General features: G+C 41.2%; 1 protein-coding gene across 11 annotated transcripts in view; it reads right to left on the bottom strand.

Moving 5' to 3' along the window:
* Positions 1-23,778, bottom strand: part of NUMB (NUMB endocytic adaptor protein) — a 98,751-nt gene that overhangs the window by 23,690 nt on the left and 51,283 nt on the right. For all 11 annotated transcript variants that reach the window (XM_054161529.1, XM_054161536.1, XM_054161532.1 and 8 more), the window contains exon 2: positions 13,008-13,151. In XM_054161529.1, the coding sequence (XP_054017504.1) occupies positions 13,008-13,133 (126 nt within the window). In that variant the 5' untranslated portion in view covers positions 13,134-13,151. The remainder of the gene's footprint in view (positions 1-13,007; positions 13,152-23,778) is intronic.

Here is a 23,778-nt window from a genome sequence, read left to right as displayed (position 1 = left end):
GACCAGCTTTCTGGATATCATCACACACTACTTTAAAATACAAAACTACACAACAAAAATAAGAACCAGGCAAAAATCCCAAGCAAACAAAAACCCAAACACAACAAAACAGCAAAGCAACAGTGAACAGAAACTACAAGAATCAAAGCTTTAAAGTTAATAACCCAGAATAATACTAGCCTGTAAAGAAAGCAATGCCAATGAATACAGCAGAGTGCAGGGCTCAGAGTACTGTGGATAGTTTCAATTTGCATTCTTGTGCTGGGAAAAAGGCAGCCCTGAGTTTACCAGTTTCTCCCTACCTTTCCAATCATAGCTCTTTTTGACAGGGTAAAGAAATGTTCTGTCAGAAACGGTCAGATTGTTATTCAAATCAACTCTTGAAGAAAACCATAGAAACTATTAAATAAAAAGCTTTCTGCAGTGTTGTAATCAGAGCTATAGGTCAAAGAAGCTTATTCCAGTTTTAATGGCGTTTTAAGAATTGCATGCAATTCAGCATTTCTATTTTAGACTAGCTAGAGAGCTAGAAATGGGTTTAAAATATCAAAACCAATACTTTTGTCACTTAATGCAATGGCAGACCTAGGTTCAATAATCTATTGAGAAGTCCCTCTCCACAGATTACTCTGTCATGAGTTATTTGAAATCTCCCAAGTTGTGTTTCTTTAATTAGGATACCATACTTAACTAGACAGGCAAAAAAAGATTTCCCTCTTCAGCACCATATTGAAGTACTTCATCATAACAATGTAAGATGGAGCGTGTCCAGAGAAGGGCCACCAGGATGATCAGAGGGCTGGAGCACCTCTCCTGTGAGGACAGACTGAAGGAGTTGGGGCTGTTCAGTCTGGAGAAGAGAAGGCTCCGAGGTGACCTCATGGTGGCCTTCCAGTATCTGAAGGGGGCCTACAAGAAGGCTGGGGAGGGACTTCTCAGGATCTCAGGTAGTGATAGGACTAGGGGGAATGGAATGAAGCTGGAGATGGGGAGATTCAGGCTGGACATGAGGAGGAAGTTCTTCCCCATGAGAGTGGTGAAGCCTTGGAATGGGTTGTCCAGGGAGGTGGTTGGGGCCCTGTCCCTGAAGGTGTTTAAGCCCAGGCTGGATGAGGCTCTGGCCAGCCTGATGTAGTGTGGGGTGTCCCTGCCCATGGCAAGGGGGCTGGAACTAGATGATCCTTGTGGTCCTTTCCAACCCTGACTGATACTATGAAGACAATCAACTAAATGGACCAAATCAGGCTGCTTTAGAGACTTAAGAGAAAAATGGAAGTAGAGGGGTTTTTAATGCAAGACAAGATGCTCTAAAAGAGGAACTCCCTGTATCACCCCATGCATCATTAAACTGCTGAAAGATTTTAAAGATGTTAAGTGACAGCAAGCTTTAACATTAATGCTCAGTATGTGGCATTTTCAGAACAGAGTGAATCTGGATGGAGCACTCCTGCAAGAATTCCATTTGAACCAGCCCTCACAGCTGGAAAACAACTCCGAAAATAAATTGCACAGAAGTTACAAGGTAAATAAAAGAGAGCTGACACTTTAGAGCTTTTTCAAAAGGAGCTCTGTGAGGCTGAGGCCTTAGAATTGATTGCTGGAGCTGCCAAAACAGCAACTGCGCTCCCTCAGCAGAGCTTGCTGCACGCTTGCGCAAGGTCTGCATTTCTCCGGAACACACGAACCAGACAATTTCAGTCCTGAGTATACACAGATTGTAAGGGCTAACGATGCAGTTACGGAGTGTCTGGAAGGACATACTTATATACAGCTTTTGTAGATGGATCTCTGCTTCTGCTATGACTCCTCTGGAAGTTCCAGAGATGTGGAAATAACACAGTTTGGCATATTTGTCATGGGCAATTCTCAAGTTAAGTAACTCAAGGAAGTTTGTCAACTTCTCTTTAAAAAGGGATGGCTACAGACAGGAACATGGCTGAGGCTTGCAGAGGACAAGAGGAAAGATCTATGCATGGTATATGTCCCTTAGTTTGAATGACCATTAAATAAAGTATCTTTCAAATAAAGGACAGCTTTCAGATCTCCTGAGCTATCTGCACAGCTCATTTACCCCAGTGTGGGCAAAATGTTTCCAACTGAAGATCCAAACCATTCAGTCCCTGCACTTGGCAACCTGCCTTTTGCTTGGAAAAGGGAGAAACAGAGCAGGGTAAATATTGTTTCATGTCACACTCCAAAAAAACCATTTTCCCCTGTGTTGCCAAACCTCTATTCAAGTCCTATGCTCCAATGTTCAGCAATCAGTCATGCCACTGCTGCTAGAGACAGCAAGTTTAGCTGCAGTTCTCAATACTGCTTCCACTCCAGTGAATGGGGACATTATTGCACATATCAAGTGCCATCTACCCACACCAAAAGGGCACAATCCACAGACCTCAATCAATTCTGAATTATAAAAGAAATTACACTGCCACACAATACCTCTTTATGATATAGAGGACAAAAGGTGCTTTGTTTGCACTTACACTTCACACTTTAAGCCCTTCATCAAAACTAACTTGTTCTTCCCGCTGCATCATTTCTGCAGAAGCCAGAAGTTCACCACCATCAGGATCAGTGGCCTCGTACATTTTAGAGGCAGTTTCAAAATTCCTCCTGGGTTTTTTTTTAGGGATTTTTGGGGTGTTTCTTGCTTGCTTGCTTTGTTTTGTGGTTGTTTTTTTTCCCCCCTGCAGTGAGGTGGCAGTGTGTTAACTCCTTACAGGTATTAATATATATTTCATCATCTTTCTTGCAAAAATAGCTTTCAATTGTGCAATCAGAACACTGTGGTCCTCTTCTATTTTTGCTAGCCAAGTGTCCCTCAAGCAAGAGGTCCCCTACCAACACTGCATTTAACCAGTGTTAGAATAGTTATCTGACTTCTAATGGGTAGTAATCAAAGGCATGAATATTTTTTCCAAGATACTTGGCAAACAGCTCTGCTACAGACTGAGACCCGACTAGTACCCTTACATTTTAAGCAGAAGTATTAAATTCTGTCACTACCTAACCTCAAGCTTGTAGTGTTAGCTGAACTTACTAGTGCAACAGCATTTTATGAATGACATTTCAAAACTTAATAGAGAGAAAATACAGCTCCTAGTTAGATTAGGACATGGTCTGTCTGCACCTTTCAGCCTGAAATGGAAGTTAAACCACCAGAATTCAGAGCTTAAAAATAAACCATCACCAAACTCTGGTGTCCTGCTACAGGAAAGAGACTGTATGGAAACCACTTTAAAAAGCAGATACACAAATCCCACATTTTTATGCATAGCCTTTCATGATCTTGAAAGGAAACTCCCTTTCAAACTGAAGGAGAAGAAACATCCTGTGAAATGCCTGAGCAGCAACTTGTCCTATATAAGTAAAACCTCAAGCAAATCCATCATGGCACAATACCAGAAACACACTCAAGGACTGGGACACAATTACTGGCTGCATAAAACCAGGATGAACTGCATAAGCCAAACCAGGGTGCCTGGTGCCTTTGCAGAACAGTAAAAAGAGGGTACACTGGACATGAATAGCACTCCTTGTCACAAGGATGAGTTTCCTGCAGAAAGCTAGCACTCTTCCATCAGGAAGTGCACATAGTAAGAACGCAGTATTAATATTGAATGCAGTCCTACTTAATTTCCATAGCAACCAATGAATGATAGTCGTAACATCAGCAATTCTCAGATATAAGATGTTCTGTAAGAGATGTGATTGTTATACCAGGAACTAAGCACCAATGCTTTCACATAAAGCTAAAATCCCTGTGGGCAGAGTCCACATGCAAAGTACCATAAAATAAAAGCTCTAATCGAGGTAAAACACTTTCAGAGGCTGTTGAAGAACTCCTGAACACTAACATTTTTCCATCTAAATACTGCTTATATTAGCATTTTCCAAATACAAAGGACAAGATGGTGGTGCAGCAAGTAATTAAAAAAAACCCAACCTCTCCCACCTCACCTCTGGGCTTTATTTTCTCTTTCACAGACAGTGGGGCTCAGTGTCAATTTCAAAGCAAACAGAAAGCAATCAACATCACAACAATTAAACTGGCACACAGCTTTCCTTAGAACCTGAAAAGCACTTGAGAAACTTTATTATTTTTCAATATGTGAAGCATTTTTGTGTGTTTTGTTTTCATTTCATCTGAAAATGAACAACTTGGGTTACCTTATCACATGTTTTTGGTGAAGCTGTCCTACTGCCTTCCCCTAAATCTACAGTAATGAAATTGCTCCTAAGGAAAAAACCAAACACAAGGGCTGACTTACCAGGTCAGAAACAAAACAGATCTACCATCCATGTCCTAGCACAAGAAATACTGCCTTGATCTTCTTTCCATTTTCATTTCTTTCACAAATACTTGGCTGACTTCAGTTTTCAAAAGTTCAACTAGCAAGAAGAAAGATCCCTCACCAGAACTCCTACACTCTGCACAACTCGCTCGAGTCAGTTTGATTGGTTCGAGCCCAGTAATATGCCATTAAAGTCTCTCCTCCAAGCAGACAGAGCTACACAAATCACTAAGTTCCCTCTGTATCAGCAGATATCCACATGTGCTGTTTTATTTGCAAGAACAGATTAGTTCTTCAGACTACATTTGAAACTAGATGGTCACAGGGAATGAGCTTACTGTAAGCCTTGGCCAAGGTGTCCCATACTAGGGAGCTAGCCTCCATAGAGGGGAGCACACCACCATTTCCTTGGTATTTTTCCTAGCGGCAGCGCATTCCTCTTTCTTCCTCTAAGCAGTATTCTCTCTACAACTGGTGTATTATATGTAACATTAAGACTGACAGACTTGGCATATGTAGACATGCTTCTGGAATGGGTATTGCTCAAGAATTAAAGCCTGAACTCCAGAGTTTCACAGTGAAATGCTGTCCTGCAACTAGACATAAGCTTAAATCCAGAAAGCCTAGATAAGTCTTAAAGCTGAGCTACTTTTCCACTGACTTCTTTAAGATTTACATTCCAATGCTCAATACTTTATTTCTCTTCTCTCTCACACCAATACTTCTGCTTTTTTGCTTTAACTGTTGCAAAAAGATGTTTGCTGAGACAGAGCTGAAGAAGCAGTGGTAATGGAAACTCCATGATTAAGCGTCAAACAAACCAACCTTAATTCTGCTTGGTCAAAGCTAGAGGTTAGTTAGGATGTTACATGTCCTTAGGGTCCAAGTTCTTCTTCCCTGTTCATCAACCTCTGTAACAGTCAAAATAAGCTAACTAAAAACAAAGCAGCAGCTATAACAGTTGTGTCTCTTCACATCACACCAAACTAAGATCCACACTACGCATTTCACTTACTGGTTCTCATGTCATATTTATTGTTGGGCACAGAAGCAACACTGTGAGGGGAAAAACAAACACTTCCAGTTATGACTATTGAAGATGAATAGAAAAGCTCAAGACAGGACACACAAATCCTGTGTTCTTCACATTCTCACAAATCCCTAAAACAAGGCAGAAGAGGAACTCAGCAGGTTATGTAGGACAGCACTTGCCTCAAGGCAGGATCTACTTCCACATCTACGTCAGAGAAGTCAGCCTTGAAGTATTGACATTTCTGTAAGTGGAGATCGATAGGGCAGACCTTCTGCTCTGTTGCTTACAGGCCTCACTGCTAGAAAGGGAAGGTTGTTTTGCTGAAAAGTTGTGGTTAACACCTTTCCTAAATTTCCCTTGATGAGGCTTAAACCCAGCATTTCTCCCATCCCCTTTACAGCTTCACATATGAACTGTTAAGAGTTAGGCTTTCGATAGCTTGCTCTGCTGTGCAATTCCTGCTTCTCCAGGAATTCACTATTAGTAAGCCAATTTTAAATTTTTTTGTAAGATAAGAAAAACAAGGGTTGATAGCACCAAGATTTATAAACACACTGCACAGCTGCACATCGTACATTTGCTTCCAGTCCTGCAAAAGACTTGTTCTCCATTTATGATGCTGGAAATCCCCTGGATATTAAAAAACAAACCATTCAAAATCACACAATGAAGGCTTCTAACACCTAAAACACATATAGATTAAATATTTCTGCAAGGATATCCAAACCATTTTAATGGCTCTAAACACTACTAGCCACATCTTGAAAACCATTTCAAGTTTATTAAACAATTTAGCAATATGACCTTGGACAGAGAGAAGTCAAAACCGAGTAAGGAGGTTCATTTAAAGCTCCTCGTTTGCAAAGCTACTCGCACAAAACTAAGGGTTTGACACAAGTGTGAAAAGTTTAAAGATTAGGGATTGCATTACATTCCTTTTAGCTGTGAAAAAATGCATGGGAATGTATTGCAGGCAAGTCTCACACCTTCTGCTACAATCACCATGCTTTTATAATCAGCTGTCTTCATGGGTTTTTTTCCCCTTAAACACTGCAGGATTAAACAAAAAAAATGTACCTTAGCTTGCTGCTGGCTGTGCATTGGGTAGGAATGGCTATTGTTCATTGCTAACATCAGTTCATGCCTTAAGAGGTAGGGATTTGTAGTGTTTAATGTGTAAGGCTGTGCAGCATTTCAGAAATCATCAGATTTGTCACATTAACTTCTTAAAAATACTTAACATAGTTTCCAAAGACTATTCAAGCATCTTAAGCTTTTGCAGTCAAAAATATCACATGCCTAACTTAAAGGCACTTCAGCACTAAGATGCTGGTAAACTCTTCTCACAGCTCCTATTATTTCAAATTAGAAGTTTATTTTAGACATAAAAGCCAGAGCTGAGCACCAGTCTTTCTGATCAGAGGAACAGAACTGCATGCAAACTATTTATAAACTGATTAAAAGTAAGAAAATATTTTTTCATGTAAGAGATTTGTAAGTTTCTCACTAAGCAACGAAGTCAAATTCCAACAGAGGACAACTGGGCAGCTATGAGCAGCGGGAGAGCACACAGCAAAGTGACAGAAAGAGCTATTTCCTACCAATAGTGGTTTCAGCAGGGCCATGTATGGCCTAATGATGTAACAGGCTGCCAGGCCACAGGGAGCCCAGGGATGAGAAGCAACATTCAGAGGTCCCACTGAGGATAGTCTACAGGGGTCAGCACAGGTTGTTTCTTTTACTTCTGTCTCTGCTCGAACACAGAGAAATACAGCATCCTCCAAATATCCCCCACCAAAGCAAGGGTTATCCATCTCCCTTGGATACAACTGAAGAGTACTTATTCTCAAAAGTGAATTCTTCTGTGTGAATGTACAACTGCATCCATGCAATTTTTATTTCTCAACACTAACAGAGAAGCCAATATTCACCTAACTCACAGTCAATTCCAGACTGCAAATTCAAAAACACAGATGTGGTTTGCTACTTTTTTTTCCACTGATATGTTTAGTCTTCTAGTCGGAATAAATGGAACAAAAAATGCAAGTAAACCTGCAGGCTAGAGGCAACAGTAGACTTAGACACATTAAGATCAAAAGCAACTGACCAACAAAAGCATGAATGTGACAGAACAAAACAATTAAATTAATCCAAGATCGATGTGACTATTGCATCTTCTAGAACCACAGGTAGGAATCACAGTATCACCAAGGTTGGAAGAGACCTCAAAGATCGAGTCCAACCTGTCACCACAGACCTCACGACTAGACCATGGCACCAAGTGCCACGTCCAGTCCCCTCTTGAACACCTCCAGGGATGGCGACTCCACCACCTCCCTGGGCAGCACATTCCAATGACGAATGACTCTCTCAATGAAGAACTTTCTCCTCACCTCGAGTCTAAACTACTCCTGGTGCAGCTTGAGACTGTGTCCCCTTGTTCTGGTGCTGGTTGCCCGGGAGAAGAGACCAACCCCTTCCTGGCTACAACCACCTTTCAGGTAGTTGCAGAGGGCAATGAGGTCAGCCCTGAGCCTCCTCTTCTCCAGGCTAAACAATCCCAGCTCCCTCAGCCTCTCCTCACAGGGCTTGTCCTCAAGGCCTCTCCCCAGCCTTGTTGCCCTTCTCTGGACACGTTCAAGTGTCTCAATGTCCTTCTTAAACTGAGGGGCCCAGAACTGGACACAGTACTCAAGGTGTGGCCTAACCAATGCAGAGTACAGGGGCACAATGACTTCCCTGCTCCTGCTGGCCACCCTATTCCTAATGCAGGCCAGGATGCCGTTGGCCTTCTTGGCCACATGGGCACACTGCTGGCTCATGTTTAAGCAGCTGTCAATCAGCAACCCCAGGTCTCTCTCTGTTTGGCAGCTCTCCAGCCACTCTGACCCCAGCCTGTAGCTCTGCATGGGGTTGCCGTGGCCAAAGTGCAGCACCCAGCACTTGGACTTGCTGAATGCCATCCCGTTGGACTTCGCCCATCTGTCCACTCGGTCGAGGTCCCTCTGCAGAGCCCTACTACCCTCTAACTGACCAACACCTGCTCCCAACTTCATGTCATCTGCAAACTTGCTGATGACTGACTCAGTCCCCTCATTCAGATTATCAATGAAGATATTAAAGATATTAAATCACCTGCTAATATTCTGTTTAACATGTCCAGTTGGTTAGAAGCATCAAGAAGTTGCAAACATTTGGTTTGCTTAGTTCTGCTAAGCAGAGGGAAATGGCCTGATTCTTCTGATACAAATTTCACAGGCCAGTTACTCTAAAATGCATTTGTATGAGTAGAAACTACTTACCCAGAGGGACATTTGAAAAGGCATTTCAGACAAAAGAAGCCCTAGTGTCAAATTTTTTAGTCATTAAAACACAGAACAGCTGCATGTCCTCAGTGAGGTAGTGTCTGGAGCAAGAAAGCAAGTTTGAAAATGCTTGTGTCAATGAACTTCATTTTTTGCAATTATGCCGAACAAAGATTGCGTAACAATAATTCTAGCACTGACAGGCATGGCTGTAATGTCTGTCAGAATAAGCTGCTCCTGAATAGCTTTAAATACAATGGCTCTGTTTAGGTCCACTGTACATTACATGTGTCTGGCACAGTTCTTGTCTCAGAGGGAAAGATCCACTACTGAAACTCAGTAGCTGCTCTTCGGTTTGTTAGGACAGTGGAAGACAATTCAGCCCTGAAAATACACTTCACAGATTCTCCAGCCACTGTAGCAGTGCCACACTTACCAGGGCAACGCTGAGTGCATCTATCATGCCTCCACACCACAAAAGTTAGGAGAGCAATACCACTATGTTCCAAATGGAGCAGAAGATTCAAGAGGTCACACTTGTCTAAACAAGTTTAGCATCCTTCTCATAACTTTGCTGACAGACAGGCACCTGTCTCTGCAGTGGAGCACAAAAAAAGCCAAGACTCAGTCACGCACTTCAGCACCCTAGCTCTTCTTTCAGTGCAACTTCAGCAGATTCAGAGAAGCTAACACAGGAGAGCACTGCAGGAGATTCAGCAGCCATCTCGAAGCCCTGATGTGAATGTGTCAGATTACTACCTCAAGCATGGTTAGATTTCCAACACAGTGAGGAGCTATCTGCAAATACATCCTACACACATTAAAATTACTGAGAAAATAAAATCAAGTAGTTGGTTCCAGGCCACACAGCCACTCCAACCAGTGGAAGAAACACAGACTGTTAAACAAAATTAACAAGAGTGTTCTTGCCTGAGAGTAACTGTGTGCCCAGGAGTATCACCACCTCAAAATTTATGAGAGCAGGGTTGGAGAGACCCAACTGTGCCTCAGATCCACTTCCCCAAATTTTGAAGCGACAATGTTATAGGAACTGTGCCAGTACTTTTCACAGAGCACCTTCTCTATCAAAATTAAGATGATCCATAGAATCATTAGGTTTGCTCAAAATCCAATAGTACACTTACAGACTTTAATTAACAGTAAGGATTGGTTGTGGATGTAGCACAGGAACTGCCAGCGTAGAAGACTGTGGGTAACATTAAATCTGTGTGCAGTACAGCATCCTCAAAGCACAGTGAATGAGAGCTACCAGAGTCTCTGTCCAACACTAACAGAACAAAGTCTGGACGCAGAATGAAATTCTGTTTGCAACATGACTTTCAAATTGGTTCCATATGTTCTGTAGTATCTTTAAAAGGATAAATCTCTGCTAGCATTCGACAGATATCCCAAGTCTGGGCAAACTATCAATGCCCAAAGGCACGAAGTCGAAAAACAAACCAACTGATGTATCTTTCACCCATCAGACTTTCACAATCTTTCTCTTTTACAAGACAAACTGAAAGCAAACATTCCTCACTCTGCATTTACACTAGTCTGCTCTCAAAAAAAGCAGTTAGTCCTTACTAAGTAAAATAGGAAGCATTAGAAGAAATAAAGCCCTCAACATAGCTGCTACTACATTAGTTTCATGTATTTTACTCTGATATGGAAAAACTCTAAGCCAGCTGTGGAAACATTTCTTAACAATTCTCAGGTCTTCAGCAGCTATACAGGTAAAATCTCAGGTAGCTCAGGTAAAATCTCCATTATCCCTGCAAAAGTCACTCAACTATGCTTTGAGCTCTGAAGAACTACAGCTGATAATTTTTAGACACTGAGCGAGGCAGACCAGAATGAAGAAGGATAGAATAACACACACCTACATAGAACTCACCCAAAAACACTAAACTGGGGTTGAGCTGCTATACTACAGGCAGTGGACCAGCCTGGAATTCTCATTTAGAAACTTTAAGACAATGAAGATACTTTCACCGTGTTTAAGATTTGAATGCATTCCTATTCACAAACCATTTTTCCCTAAATATCTCTTTTTATTTTGCTCCATTGAGGAGCATCAGGAAGAAAGGTCACCCCCATCAGATATTTAAGGACGTAGGAGACAGAATATTTTTTCCTGGAATCTATGAATTTCTGAATAATACCTAAAAACAGCATGACAGGATACTCTCCCTCAATAGCACAAAGTTCTATTCTTTTTGTGAGCAAAATATAGTACCACCCACTAAACTGATGACTCTACATCTGGTTTATCTCGTTCGCTCACAATGGCATATTTCCTGCCTCTATCTATTAAACACCAGTCAACACCCACTTGCATCCCAGCTCGAACAAAAATTTCCACTACTCCCCATCTCAAGGCACAGTATTTTGGAAGTAACATTCTACTCAAATAGGCTCTTACTGTCACATTGTTCTGATTTCAAGTTTTCATCTAACTGCAAATTCTTTGAATATTATTAATCTACCATTCTTGACCGAACCAAGAAACACATCCAAATGTGCATTTACTTCAGACCCACATCCAAATGTGCATTTACTTCAGACCCACATCCAAATGTGCATTTACTTCAGACCCACATCCAAATGTGCATTTACCTCAGACCCACATCCAAAGAACAAATTAAATTACTTCAATGAATTCCAATACAAAGCAGGCAAACACGGGGAATTAAGTCCCATTATGATGACAGGATGCAAAGACTCATCCATTTCTATGCCTCTTCAGCACAGAATAGCCCAAAACCTTTTCTGACTTTGGATACATGTGCCCAGAATAGATGAATGCTTCATTTAAATACAGGAAGCATTTGTCATTATAAGTGCAAGTCCTGACTGCGAGTTAAAAAAAGGTCAGACTTTACACAGCAAGAAGTGGTTCACACCCTTTGTGGTCTGTAATGGATTGGAAAAGTTTGAGTAAAATTAAAATATCTAGAAATTGAACATTTTGCTTTTCAAGCTGGGCAATGGCTACAATTACTTAAAAGAAAAAAATAATATTCTCAAGCTAACAGCTCTGTTCTCTCCTAGGCAGTGCTAAACCTTCATCTAAGCTTCAGCTTCCACAGAGCAATTACTCACTTTCAAATCACTGGCAAAACACCATCTCTGTTTAGTACTGGGTTACAGTTCCTTCCTTCTACCAGAAAGCTAACATGAAACAAAGACACATAAACAAGCAACCATAACAAAGTAGAAATGTTACATGCTCTTGGGTATAAGTACACATAACCAACTATACAGCAGGGTAAAGTTGGGCAGGAACCTACTGTGAAAGTTACCCCAAATTTATTGTTTATCTGCATATAGCCACAGCTTTAGGAAAATACTTAATAGCTAGTTTCAAGACTTCCCCCTAGCAACATCACCTGTTCAACTGCTCAATTACTTCAAGTAAATTACAGATTAAAAAAAAATAATAAGAAAAGGTCCTTAGGTGTAAGAAAAGGTCCTTAGGTGTCAGAACCATAGGCTTGTGCATAGGTATTTACTCCATCAGCTTTCCATAAGTTGCCACCTTCTTACAATCTATTGTTGAGTCAATATTAGTGTGCTTTGAGGAAGAAAGCTTTTGATTACAAAAGGCAGCATGTGCAACCTTAGATATCACACTGTATTTCTACTATTTATTAGGTATTAATAGTAAATATGAGTTCAAAAATAACAGCAAATATTATTTTAAAATATTAAAATAATACTGCTTCTTAAATACAGGGGATGGAGAAGTGGTGGCACAAAACACCTCTTCGTAACGTTCTGACAACCTGGGACGAGTTCTTGGAATTCAAGAGGGTAATTTTAGTTTTACATGCATCTGTAAAATACACACACGTAAAACTGCAGCACAGAAGACACTCTCAGAAGTTAGCAAATGCTTATAACCTCAAGCACTAGAAGGAAACTCTGGTGTTATTAGGCGATGTTTTCAATTACCAAAACAGAGGCTGGATTCCTTTCCAAGCACAACCCACTGCTTACCTTACAAGCCAAACTGTAACGGTAACTCCGCTTTTAAGAGAGAACACCGAGTACCCTTCCATGCAATCCAAGAAGTCTATCATTTCTGCTCTTCCAGAAAAATGAAGACAAATATTACATTACTCTACTGCCTGGCTACATGATTTATTTCAACTAGATAATAATGTAGGATCTCTCAGACAGTGATTCTTCCAAGGCATTTGTTAAATGAGTCATCTGGCTTTTAAAAAAAAGCCACATCCTTTGCAATGAGAGCTGACTGTAAAATAGGTCAGTGTGTAATGAAGCATATTGCTGGCTTATGCTTGCCTAAAAAACCCCAAAGAAGAGTACCTCATGGATATCAGAAAGAAGGGCAGCAACTCTTACCTTAACAGGAAAGCTACACTTGCCAGTGCGAACGCCTTCTTCATCAGTCTGCCACTGATGAGGCCTACTGGCCTCCGGGACATAGACATCTTTCTTTCTCCTAAAGCTTTGCCTTAGTTTGTTCATTTCTCAGATTTTCACGTCCTAGAAGGAAAAAACAAAAAAAAGGTACTTTCAATAGGGACCAAAACACACATTTACCCAGTTTGGGTCAAGCATTATCAGGACAAATAAACCTGTGAAAAACATGAGCTCCTGCAAATAGGAATGGAAGTACCTGTGAAATGAAAAGATTTTAGCTAAAGAGGGATAGATAGTCACTTCAAAGTGGAAAACACAAATCTGTATTACTTTTTTAATATCACTCCACAGCAACTCAAGCATTAGACCTAGAAATAAATATTACTCCAAGCATAAGGTCACCCGAAACAGCTGACAGAGGAGCTCTCAAGACTGATGTGCATGAAATCCTGCCTCGCTGGAGTTAAACACCTACCTAGAGCAATCAAGCAGGACAGCCATAGAACAAGCTTCTGAGGCACATAGGCAGTGTCCTTACCTTGCCCTAAAACTGTTTCTAAGATTCACAGCCCTAAGACTGTTCCTAAAATATTAGGTGCTTGTGCTATTCTTCAAGTACAAGTGATAGGAACACAATTGTACTGAGAGGCACAGTCCAGCACTTGCTCAGTCCACTGGCAGAAGTTCTTAAAATAGAAATGCACCTAATTGACTGTGATGTCTTGGACAAATCTCTAAATTATTACATAGCCTTACCCCTTCAAAGGGGCAAGACAGTTCTGTAATTATACTTCCAAAGCCTAGAATTAGGTGCTTTTTATACACTGTTCTCTGATGTATCAGTTTCTATATGCAAACCCATCTTTATTTTAGACACATTCACCTTTAGTAGATTCAAACTACAATTAGCCAACAAGCTCTCAGAGGAAGAACAACTAATAAAAAGACTCAGTATTCATCCACAGACAAAATCAGATGGGATACAATATCAGGAATATAGAAAACATGGAGGGCTTCTTGAGATACTGCACTTCTCTCCTGGAAAAGTGTCTTCTTACAACCATGATGTCTCACTTTGGTAACAAAAAAAGTTGCAGAATGCAAGGCAACAAAATCTAAATGGATTATATATGCTTATTTCCCATTAGATTAACTAAAATGAACTAAAGAGAAATGTATGGGTGTCAACAGGCAGCCTTTGAATGAAAGCAGCTTTCAAAGCTGTTTGAACACTATTTTAAATCGTGGAAAGAACTAGTGTCTTCTTGGCCACAAGGGTACATTGCTGTCCCATAGAAAACTTACTGTCCACTAGGACTCTTTGGATCTGATTTCCAGCAGGACGACCCCTAATCTGTACTGGTGCCTGGTGTTATTTCTCCCCAGGTGCAGGATTCTACACATGTCCTTCTTGAACTTCATGAGGTTCACCTTCACCCAGCTCTCTAGCCTGTCCAAATCTTGTTGGATAGCAGCACAACCTTCAGGTATGTCTCAGCACCCCTCCCAATTTTGTATCATCAGCCGACTTGATGAGGGTACACTCTATCCCCTCATCTAAGTCATTAATGAAGATACTGAACAAAACAGAACCCAGTACTGATCTCTGAGGAACACTACTGGCCACAGGCCTCCAACTTGACTCTGTGTCACTGATCCCAACCCTCTGAACACCATTGTTGAGCCAGTTTACAATAGACTGCACAGTCCAATCATCTATCCCACATTTTTTGAGTTCTCATCAAGATGTTATGGGAGACTGTGTCAAATGCCTGACTGAAGCCAAGGTATATGACTGCTCTCCCTTCATCTACCCATTTGGTCATGCTTTCACAGAAGGATATCAGATTAGTCAAGCAAGATTTCCCCTTAGTAAACGCACATTGGCTACTCCTGATAACCTTCTGTTGTTTCATGTGGTTAAAGATGGTCTCCAGAATGAGCTGCCCCACCACTTTACCAGGGATGGAGCTGAGGCTGACTGGTCTGTAGTTGCCTTCTTGCCCCTTTTGATGACTGGAGTACCACTGGCTTTATTCCAGTCTTCAGGCACCTCAGTAAGCATTTCTATGTCAGCAAACAGCCAGATCAAACTCTACTTTTGCAGCAAATTGTGATCAAAGCTGCTTGATGAGCATTTGAAAGCAGTGAGGCACTCCAAGTAATCCAAACCTCTTGTGCAAGTTAAGGGAAGGGTTGAGATGTATGGCAAGAGCTAGGGACTGTCCCTGGAAGGCAGCATCTACCCAGAACAGCCACGGGCTCTAACGAGCAGCGTAAGAGCGGGGATAGGAAGTTGCTCACGGATGCTCAATCACAGTGATCTATTTATGAAGCACTAGTACTAGTTTCATTCCTTCATAGCTGCAAAATGCCTGACATAGCTAGTAACATAAAATATTTTTTTTTAATTTACTTGGCAGGATTTAGTGCTTAGAACACGTGCACATAATACAAACCATGCAGGCTTCTTACCACTAAAGAGGCTGAAGCAGCTCCTCTGCAGACACAGTTTGTTTATTTTACTAGGTAAAACCCATTTAAAAAAAAAAAGAAAGAAAGACTATGCAAAGGCAGTTCTGGAAGTTTTAAAAGGTGGTGCAAGGCTTCTATTCACCATTAAGGTTTAGAGAGGCATTAGAGCAGTTCAGTAATTTATTTTGCTTTACAAATGTCAGACAGAGAAGTCTATGCATCATTCAGTCTAAAGGAAGCAGAATTTCAAGGGGGGGGACGGGACGGGACACTCAATCACCTTGGGCAGGTGTCATGTCCTCCAGCAAATCTCAGCTCACGAGGACAGACACCTGCTCTTGTCCCTGATGAAGACTGGCAGCACCACAGCACAATGCTGCTTTGGCACAAAGCCTAAGGAGTCCGATCAGCACATGGCTTAGAGTCCACCTGCCAACCTTGCACTCTGGTGACTGAGAAAGAGGCACAGATACTCTGTTCTACCAAGAAGGGTAACACACACTTGAGCCTTACTGCACCTAATTGAACTGGCTTATCTGCTGGTAACCTGAATGCAATGTGCTAAAAACCACATTGTAGAAATTGTATACATTTGTAGGTTTAAAAACAACCTGGGGAAAAGTTTTCAGGGTAGCTCTGAATCTCAAAAGCTTCAGTAACAACACAAGAACAGCACATGGTAGTGCTTGTGAATTTGCAATCTAATTGCCTTATCACAACATTTCCCTGTGTAAGCATTTCCTTGGACCTCTCCCAGGAAGCACTGCTTTTGCCCATGAGACCAGAACCTTATCAGTGATTTATTCTGACCGGGAATCTCAATCAATAGGGGAAGATGAGAATCAGAGTTCCTCAACTACACTTCTGAGAAGCTGAAGTGGCATTTTGCCCAAAAGTATTTCCTTTTCACTGGAAACTAAGCCCATTTCCCTACATGTTCTAATTTTGAGGTTATGATAGAAAAAAAAAAAAAACCAACAGTTTAAAAATAACCTCTTGTATTTAATAGCAATGCTACCAAATAGCAAAGTTAATTTCTGGTCAGGCAAACAACAATCTTTCTCCCACTGCCACACTGGGATTTTCTGAGATACCACTGTTTCCAGGAGCTTGGAAAACAGTGTGCCCTGTAAACACCTTATTTGCTGTTAACATGCACTTCACCCCAATAGAACTAGAACTGCCATCTGATGGGAAAGCGTTAAGTAAAACAATTCACACAGGCTGCATATTTGTGGATTCAGGAGAGAAGCACACAAATTGCTGGAATGAAGGGCTGAGATTTCTACTAATTTTATCCAGAGCTCAAAAGCCCTGTGCAGGAGCTCCAGAAAAAACACAAGTGAGCATTTTCTACTTGAATTCTTTGCAGTGCACTTCACATTTCCCTATCAGTGTAGCATGCCTGCTGACACCAGAGACACCAGCCCAGGCTGCTGAAAGCTAGCAGGGCATTTTCTACTGAAGCAATGGTATCAGTGATGCTGTAAAGAGTTTTATACTTTGCCTTGGGCTTACATAGGCTGAAAGTTATCTGTGCTCATTTTTCTACATTTAGCAACCGATTTTCATCCTGTAATCAAATGTATTAAAAAACTAACAAACAAAAAACCCACCAACCACCACCAAAAGAAACCCACCACACCAAAACGACCAAGAAGTAACAAACCAAACCACCAAATACACTATTGCCTTTTCATTTTTAGAACCTGAACTCACAGTTTGGGCCCAGGGACAGGGCAACAGAGAAACAGAATTTGAAGAGAAATCTGGTAAAATGCCAAGATAGGAAACTCAAAATCTTATTAAATCATAAACCACAGTGTTGTATCAGAGACAAAACAGTAGCAAAGGCACCAAGATCTTCTGGAGTAGAGGATACCAAGTTACATTTCAAGGTTATCTCTACCGCCTGGCTATCTGCAGACAGCTCAACATCTGCACGGTCATGCCAGCTGGGAAGGGAAAAAAGCCACACCACACCAAACAACAGAACAAGAAAACCTCCACCACTTTTGCAATCCAAGAGAATACAACACTAAACATTAGAACAGCTCCCAAAGCACCATGCAAGCATCTACAAAACACACTGGAAAGACAAAAGTTATTGTCATAGTGAGTTATACATCTATGTTGTTGTTTATTTTTAGGTATTGGAAAACAGCTCCAAAGTTAATTAAAGGAGACATTTATCACCATTATTCCTCTGGCCACTTGAAAAGGTGTCATTTTAACCCCTATCAGCTCACTGACGACTCAAGGGGTAGCACAGAGGCAGAAATTACATTGTCACAGATAAAAGCGCATGTTGAATCACTCTGGGCTTCATTGCCTTGTGCATCATCAGGTTATGGCTGCAGAACAAATTACTGCAAGATAAACCAGCATGTTAATTCATGTCTCGTTAGCTGCTGTGCTGTACAATTGTGTTCGCTTTTACCCTTCAGTGAGCACAAGCCAGTAATTTACCCTTCAGTGAGAGATGGGTAAGCTTCACAGTCACTGAAGTTAGATCAGGTGGGAGCTGCTGCTGATGCAATCTGGAGCTTGCAGTATACCTGTGTACCCACACCTTCAGATAAGCAGTTCATTTGCATAGATGTTTTTTGCAGGGCAGTTGCTGCTACAAGGTGATCCTAACTACAGGATCTGCAGGGCAGGAGGACAGTATTGGTACCTGAACTGCATTCACAAACTTAAGGAGTTAAATTTTAGGCTACAAAATGTCACACTAAGCAACCACTTAAGAGTTTCAACACTGAGAACAAAAAACCAGCACAAACTCATTTTTATCTTTCTTCTGAACTCTAGCCTTCACAAAGGTCATTTAATCTGCATTCAAATATGTAGGGTCTTTTTTGTTTGCAATGGAAAAGGATAAAAACCTGGGTTTAAGCCAGTTTTTATAAACTGTTCAGAGGGTTTGGGATTAGTTTCTGTTTTCCCTCAGAATTGGATACTGTTTCCCATTTACCAATTTAGAAAAAAAAAAAGAAACTCGTGGGTCAAATAAGGGCAAAGCACTCCGCAGCCTGCAACAAATACAGACGAGCCAGGGAGCTGAAGGGAACATACACACACCCCTCCGGAGCCATTCTGCTTCAGAGAGAAGTCCTTCTGCAAGCCTGACCCACCAGGAGCATCAACACATCAAGATAATTCCTACAAGCATGCATCTCAAGTAGTAGGGTTTAAGAACAATGTGCTATAGGGATCATTCTAAAACTTACAATCCTTCTCATAAAACTAATTCAATTAACATGTTAGAATTTGACTAATTTTTGTAAAGCCTCGTTCATACATTGGGGTTGCTTAGCCTGGAGGAGACTCAGGGGTGACCTTATTGCTCTCTACAACTACCTGAAGGGAGGTTGTAGACAAGCAGAGGTTGGTCTCTTCTCCCAGGCAACCAGCACCAGAACAAGAGGACACAGTCTCAGGCTGCGCCAGGGGAGGTTTAGGCTGGAGGTTAGGAGGAAGTTCTACACAGAGAGAGTGACTGCCCATTGGAATGGGCTGCCTAGGGAGGTGGTAGAGTCGCCATCACTGGAGGTGTTCAGGAGGAGACTTGATAGGGTGCTTGGTTGCATGGTTTAGTTGATTAGGTGGTATTGGATGATAGGTTGGACAGGGTGATCTTGAAGGTCTCTTCCAACCTGGTCTATTCTATTCTATTTCCTGCTAGCCATGCACAGTTGAGGAAGAAGCAGCTGCACAACTATCGGCTCCCAAGTGATCTTTCCCAGGGAAATGCACCCAATATTGCTAATAATAATTTAAAAAAAAAAAAGGAAAAAAAGAACCAAGCCAAAGAGAGCCTGAAACCCAGAGCAACAAGTTCATCCATCTCTAAAATGCCTTTTTTGCTTAAGAAATAGTATGCATTTCATGGTATCATAGTATCAGCCAGGGTTGGAAGGGACCACAAGGATCATCTAGTTCCAACCCCCCTGCCGTGGGCAGGGACACCCCACACTAGATCAGGCTGGCCAGAGCCTCATCCAGCCTGGGCTTAAACACCTTCAGGGGCCTCAACCACCTCCCTGGACAACCCATTCCAAGGCTTCACCACTCTCATGGTGAAGAACTTCCTCCTCACATCCAGCCTGAATCTCCCCACCTCCAGCTTCATTCCATTCCCCCTAGTCCTATCTCTACCTGAGATCCTGAGAAGTCCCTCCCCAGCCTTCTTGTAGGCCCCCTTCAGATACTGGAAGGCCACAATGAGGTCACCTCAGAGCCTTCTTCACATCAAAGCTTTCGGATTAAGGATCCACTTTTCCTGCCAAAGTTACCTGACACTTCAGACCTAAGAGGACATGCAAATTATCTTGATGTCCTTGGAAAAAGAAAAAAAGAAGTGTTGGCCTAACCTACTTAGTGGGAAAACAATCCAGAAACATTCCTCAGCACAGCACAGGATCAGCATCTTCAAGAAATCTTGACGATCTGTGTCCTCAGAAAACTCTGGCTTTTGAGTTCTTGTGCAAGTATGACCTGGTGACATCTATCCAACAACTTGTGTCTAACAGCTCTCTTTTTAGCATTACCAAAACCTGAATTTTGTTACAAAATGCACAGGGGTCTGCACCAGGAAATGCAAACAGTGTTAGCTTCTGTATTTCAGAAAGTATTCCGTATTTTCCTGTGAAACTCAGTTGACTGCTGACACTTCAATGTTCCTGTAAGTATTGGCTATACCAGGACACTAGGACACCAGCAAGGAAATACGCTTGTTTATAGTCATCTTCTTGGGATGAGATTTGGGCTTGGCAGACATACCTGCAGTACACGCACAAATACAAAGCAGCGGTTCCAAACATCTAGATCTATTTTGCTTTCCAATGCACAGTTTGAATCTCTAAATTTAAGATGACAAGGTAGGAACATTTCATTTATAAGGAAGAGGCAAGCTAGGAAAGCAAGATGATGGCTGCCAAGGTAAATAGTCTGTCCCTGTATTACGAAGCGGCCAGGATGGAGCTTTACTTCTGAGAAATCCTTATTAAACATTGCTGCTAAACAAACCGTCTCCCCTCCTCTCCCACTCACACAGTACAAAAACATGTAATGCCCTATCTCTCCAAGCCTACTGTAAAGGTTAGCCAAAACTTGCTGCAATTGCCCTGCAACAGCTTCTCTGCAATTATTCACCAGCACAAGAACACTGAGTACCCTTATCTTCTAAGGAAGAAAAGGTCACCCCATGTGTCAGACTTTGAATGCAGAACTTTGAGCCTTTCTGTAAGTTTAGATCCCATAAAATCTAATTAAATCCAGCACTGTCACACTGAAGCAGAGGAAGGCATGTAACCATACGAGCATGCTCACTAAAACATTAACAGTCCTGCTTACGCAATAGGCTATGACTAACCACATTATTCACCACATGGCTTTCCAACCCATTTACCCTTTCATTACCCAATTAAGATCTAATAATACAATGCTACAAGTAAGCATTCTAAGACAACAAAATACACATAAAGGTGAAACATGAGTTCATTTGTTGAGCCAGTAAATACATTTTGTTGCTGTTGCTACTATTACCATGTAGAGTTCAAATCAGGGGATTTTCCTTGTTGCAGAAAAACGAAGTGCTGGGTATGTAATAAAAAGACCACTGAAGCCATTCCAGCAGTGAAAGTAGTATTTTGATCACACTTTGAAAACACAGCCAAAGAGGTCTGAGCTGTAATAGTAATATACATTTCTCTGACAGCATTCTTAGAAATTGTGATGCCCTGCCATCATAACCTGTGAGGCACCAGCCATCCTCTCAAGTCCAGACTTCTTGCTGTCTCATACCTGAGCTGAAGGTATCACATCAGCACTCCATAGCTGTTTCCAGAGCACTTGAGAATTATTTGCACCATGGGTAAGAGTGGAAGAAGTGGAGGATAATGTTACAACAGCAACATCTTACAGGCAAAATCCTGAGTTAAACAAAAATTGCTTACAGACAGCTTACGAAGTAACAGGGAACGAGATCAAGAACTGCACTCCAGTACACCATTACTAATTGTGTGGCTACAATATTCAGCTACCAAAAGCCCCATCCTAAGGCTCAGAATTTTGTCATATAAACAGAAATATCCCCAGACTGCAGCAATTAAATACAGCATTCAGTATTCCATAAGAGTATCTACCAGGAGTACCAGCATAGCAACTGCACTTACAACTCTGAAACTGTCAGAAGAATACCAGTTTGATCACTGCAAGACAGAAATTATTGCTAAAGATACACAGTGCTCATTTTTTATAGCAGTTCTAAGAGGAGTCACTTGCCTCTCCCAAACCCGTGAAGCTCAGCACATAAAAGAAAGCCTCATTTTCTTCACCAACAGCTATTCCAAAGCAAACATCCCAACTAATCAGACTCCACAGCAAGTGCAAACTGACTGTAGTCCCATACAGTACACTAAAATGTTCAAGTGCAGCGATATAAGGCAGTAATGTGCTTATTTTTATAGGCTCCCTCTAAAAACATCCTGCAATGACTGTCAGTCACTAGAGAAAAGCAGGTCTCTTAAGCACTATATGATATAAAACTAGTTCAATTATACTACCTATAACAAATGAAAATAAGGAAAAGTTTTCTAAAGAAACACTAGCTGTGCCCTGTGGAAAGCAGTTCAGACAATTCTGCTTTGAGCTCATCTGCACACATGTGAAGAATTTTAATTAAGTCATGCCATTTCTAAGTGAATCATTTACATTTAGAGCATTAAATCTCAGACAACCGAACAGCTTTCCAACATGAGCATCTCCAGCTTAAAGGTATCTTTACAAATACATGCTGAATTTAGAAGAGGTTAGATAGTAAAGGAAGTACAAAAAGGGCTGAAGGGGGGGAAAAATTTTTCCTTTAGGCACTAAAATCCAAGAAACAAAGCTTGAAGTATGTCAAATCTCATGAAAGTAAATGCATTTTCAAAATGAAACAAAAATGAGTTTTACAAGTAAGATAAACTTATTTTATCAGCAAATCAGTCACAAATCTAATGTTTTTACCCTGATTTTTTTTCAGTAGGACTTATGAGTGTTTTATAGCCAAATCATCAGTGCCTGAATAAACAAGAAATTGTATCCAGTACAACAAACATCTGCTGTTTAGGAGCAGAACATTTCAAATATCAATAAATCAATTATACCTCTGTGCTGTGGACAGCATCATTACCTTCTTACTGTGAGCTCAGAAACATAGGAACACAAACTGTGTTGTTGGTTCTAGGTCTTAAGTGAGAGCAGAAACTGCAGAGAAACGAGCTATGGATTCACAGCAAAGTGATTCAGGACTCTAAACCAGATTACTTGGAGGATTCATTTTAGCAAGATTAAAAAGGTGTACTCACGCTACAGTATTACACAATGTTTCATATATGATGGTCAGGCTCAACACAAAAGTGAAAGCCAGGGCATTCTGGACAACTGGTCCAGCAAGATTGGCACACAGCAGCCTTAAAAGGCCATTCAACATTGCCCACGCTCCGGAAACATTTGGAACAAACTATACATTTGTATCAGCTTTATAAGACATCTCATGTGGGAGTCAATAGTAGTGCTGCCAAGTTTGGCAGCAAGTAGGATTCAGGTACAGAGAAAGTACATAAATTACACAAGAATAGCAGCATGCTCAGATGCAGAATGGGGAGTTATACAGGGTTCTTCATGGGAAACACTGGGGTTTTTTATTCATATATGCACTCAAAAGCAAATAGTTCAGTCACTGTTCACAGCTAATGCAAAATATTCTGGAGTAGATGAAATTTACTTTAGAAAAACAAGAGGCTATCACAAGAACTTATTCTGCAATAAAAACAGCAGAGAAAAGCACAGGGAAAAAAGGGTAAGAGAGACACTAACTATAAATAATGATGAATATGAATTCAGCTATTACCATTGTCTAGGAAAGACCATAAATCATGCTCAGTCTTCTAAAATGGTAACTGTCAAAGAAGCAAGGAGCAGGAAGAATTATGACGAGAGGGGCAGGGCAAACCCAGTGAGATGAGGCAGCACAAGAGCAGACTGTGCTCAGCTTCAATACCACATCGTTCTTGTAGCAAATATACCCTTTCTGAAATAAGGTAGAGCGTGCAGGAAGGTAATAAGGATAATAAGGACTACATCCACAGCTTCTGTTCAAGGATGGATTAGATACATCAAAGGTCTTCACCTCAGAAAAGCTATTTGCTGGTGGGGAGAACTTCAAAAACTACAGCGTCACAAACGTTAGAAAATGAACAGGGGATGGTGATTTTCCAGTTCTTCTTGT

The sequence above is a fragment of the Dryobates pubescens genome, chromosome 5, assembly GCF_014839835.1.
Source record: "Dryobates pubescens isolate bDryPub1 chromosome 5, bDryPub1.pri, whole genome shotgun sequence".
In the NCBI taxonomy this organism is placed as follows: domain Eukaryota; kingdom Metazoa; phylum Chordata; class Aves; order Piciformes; family Picidae; genus Dryobates; species Dryobates pubescens.
Note: the sequence above shows the minus strand (reverse complement) of the source record. Positions and strands in the feature narration are given on the sequence as shown.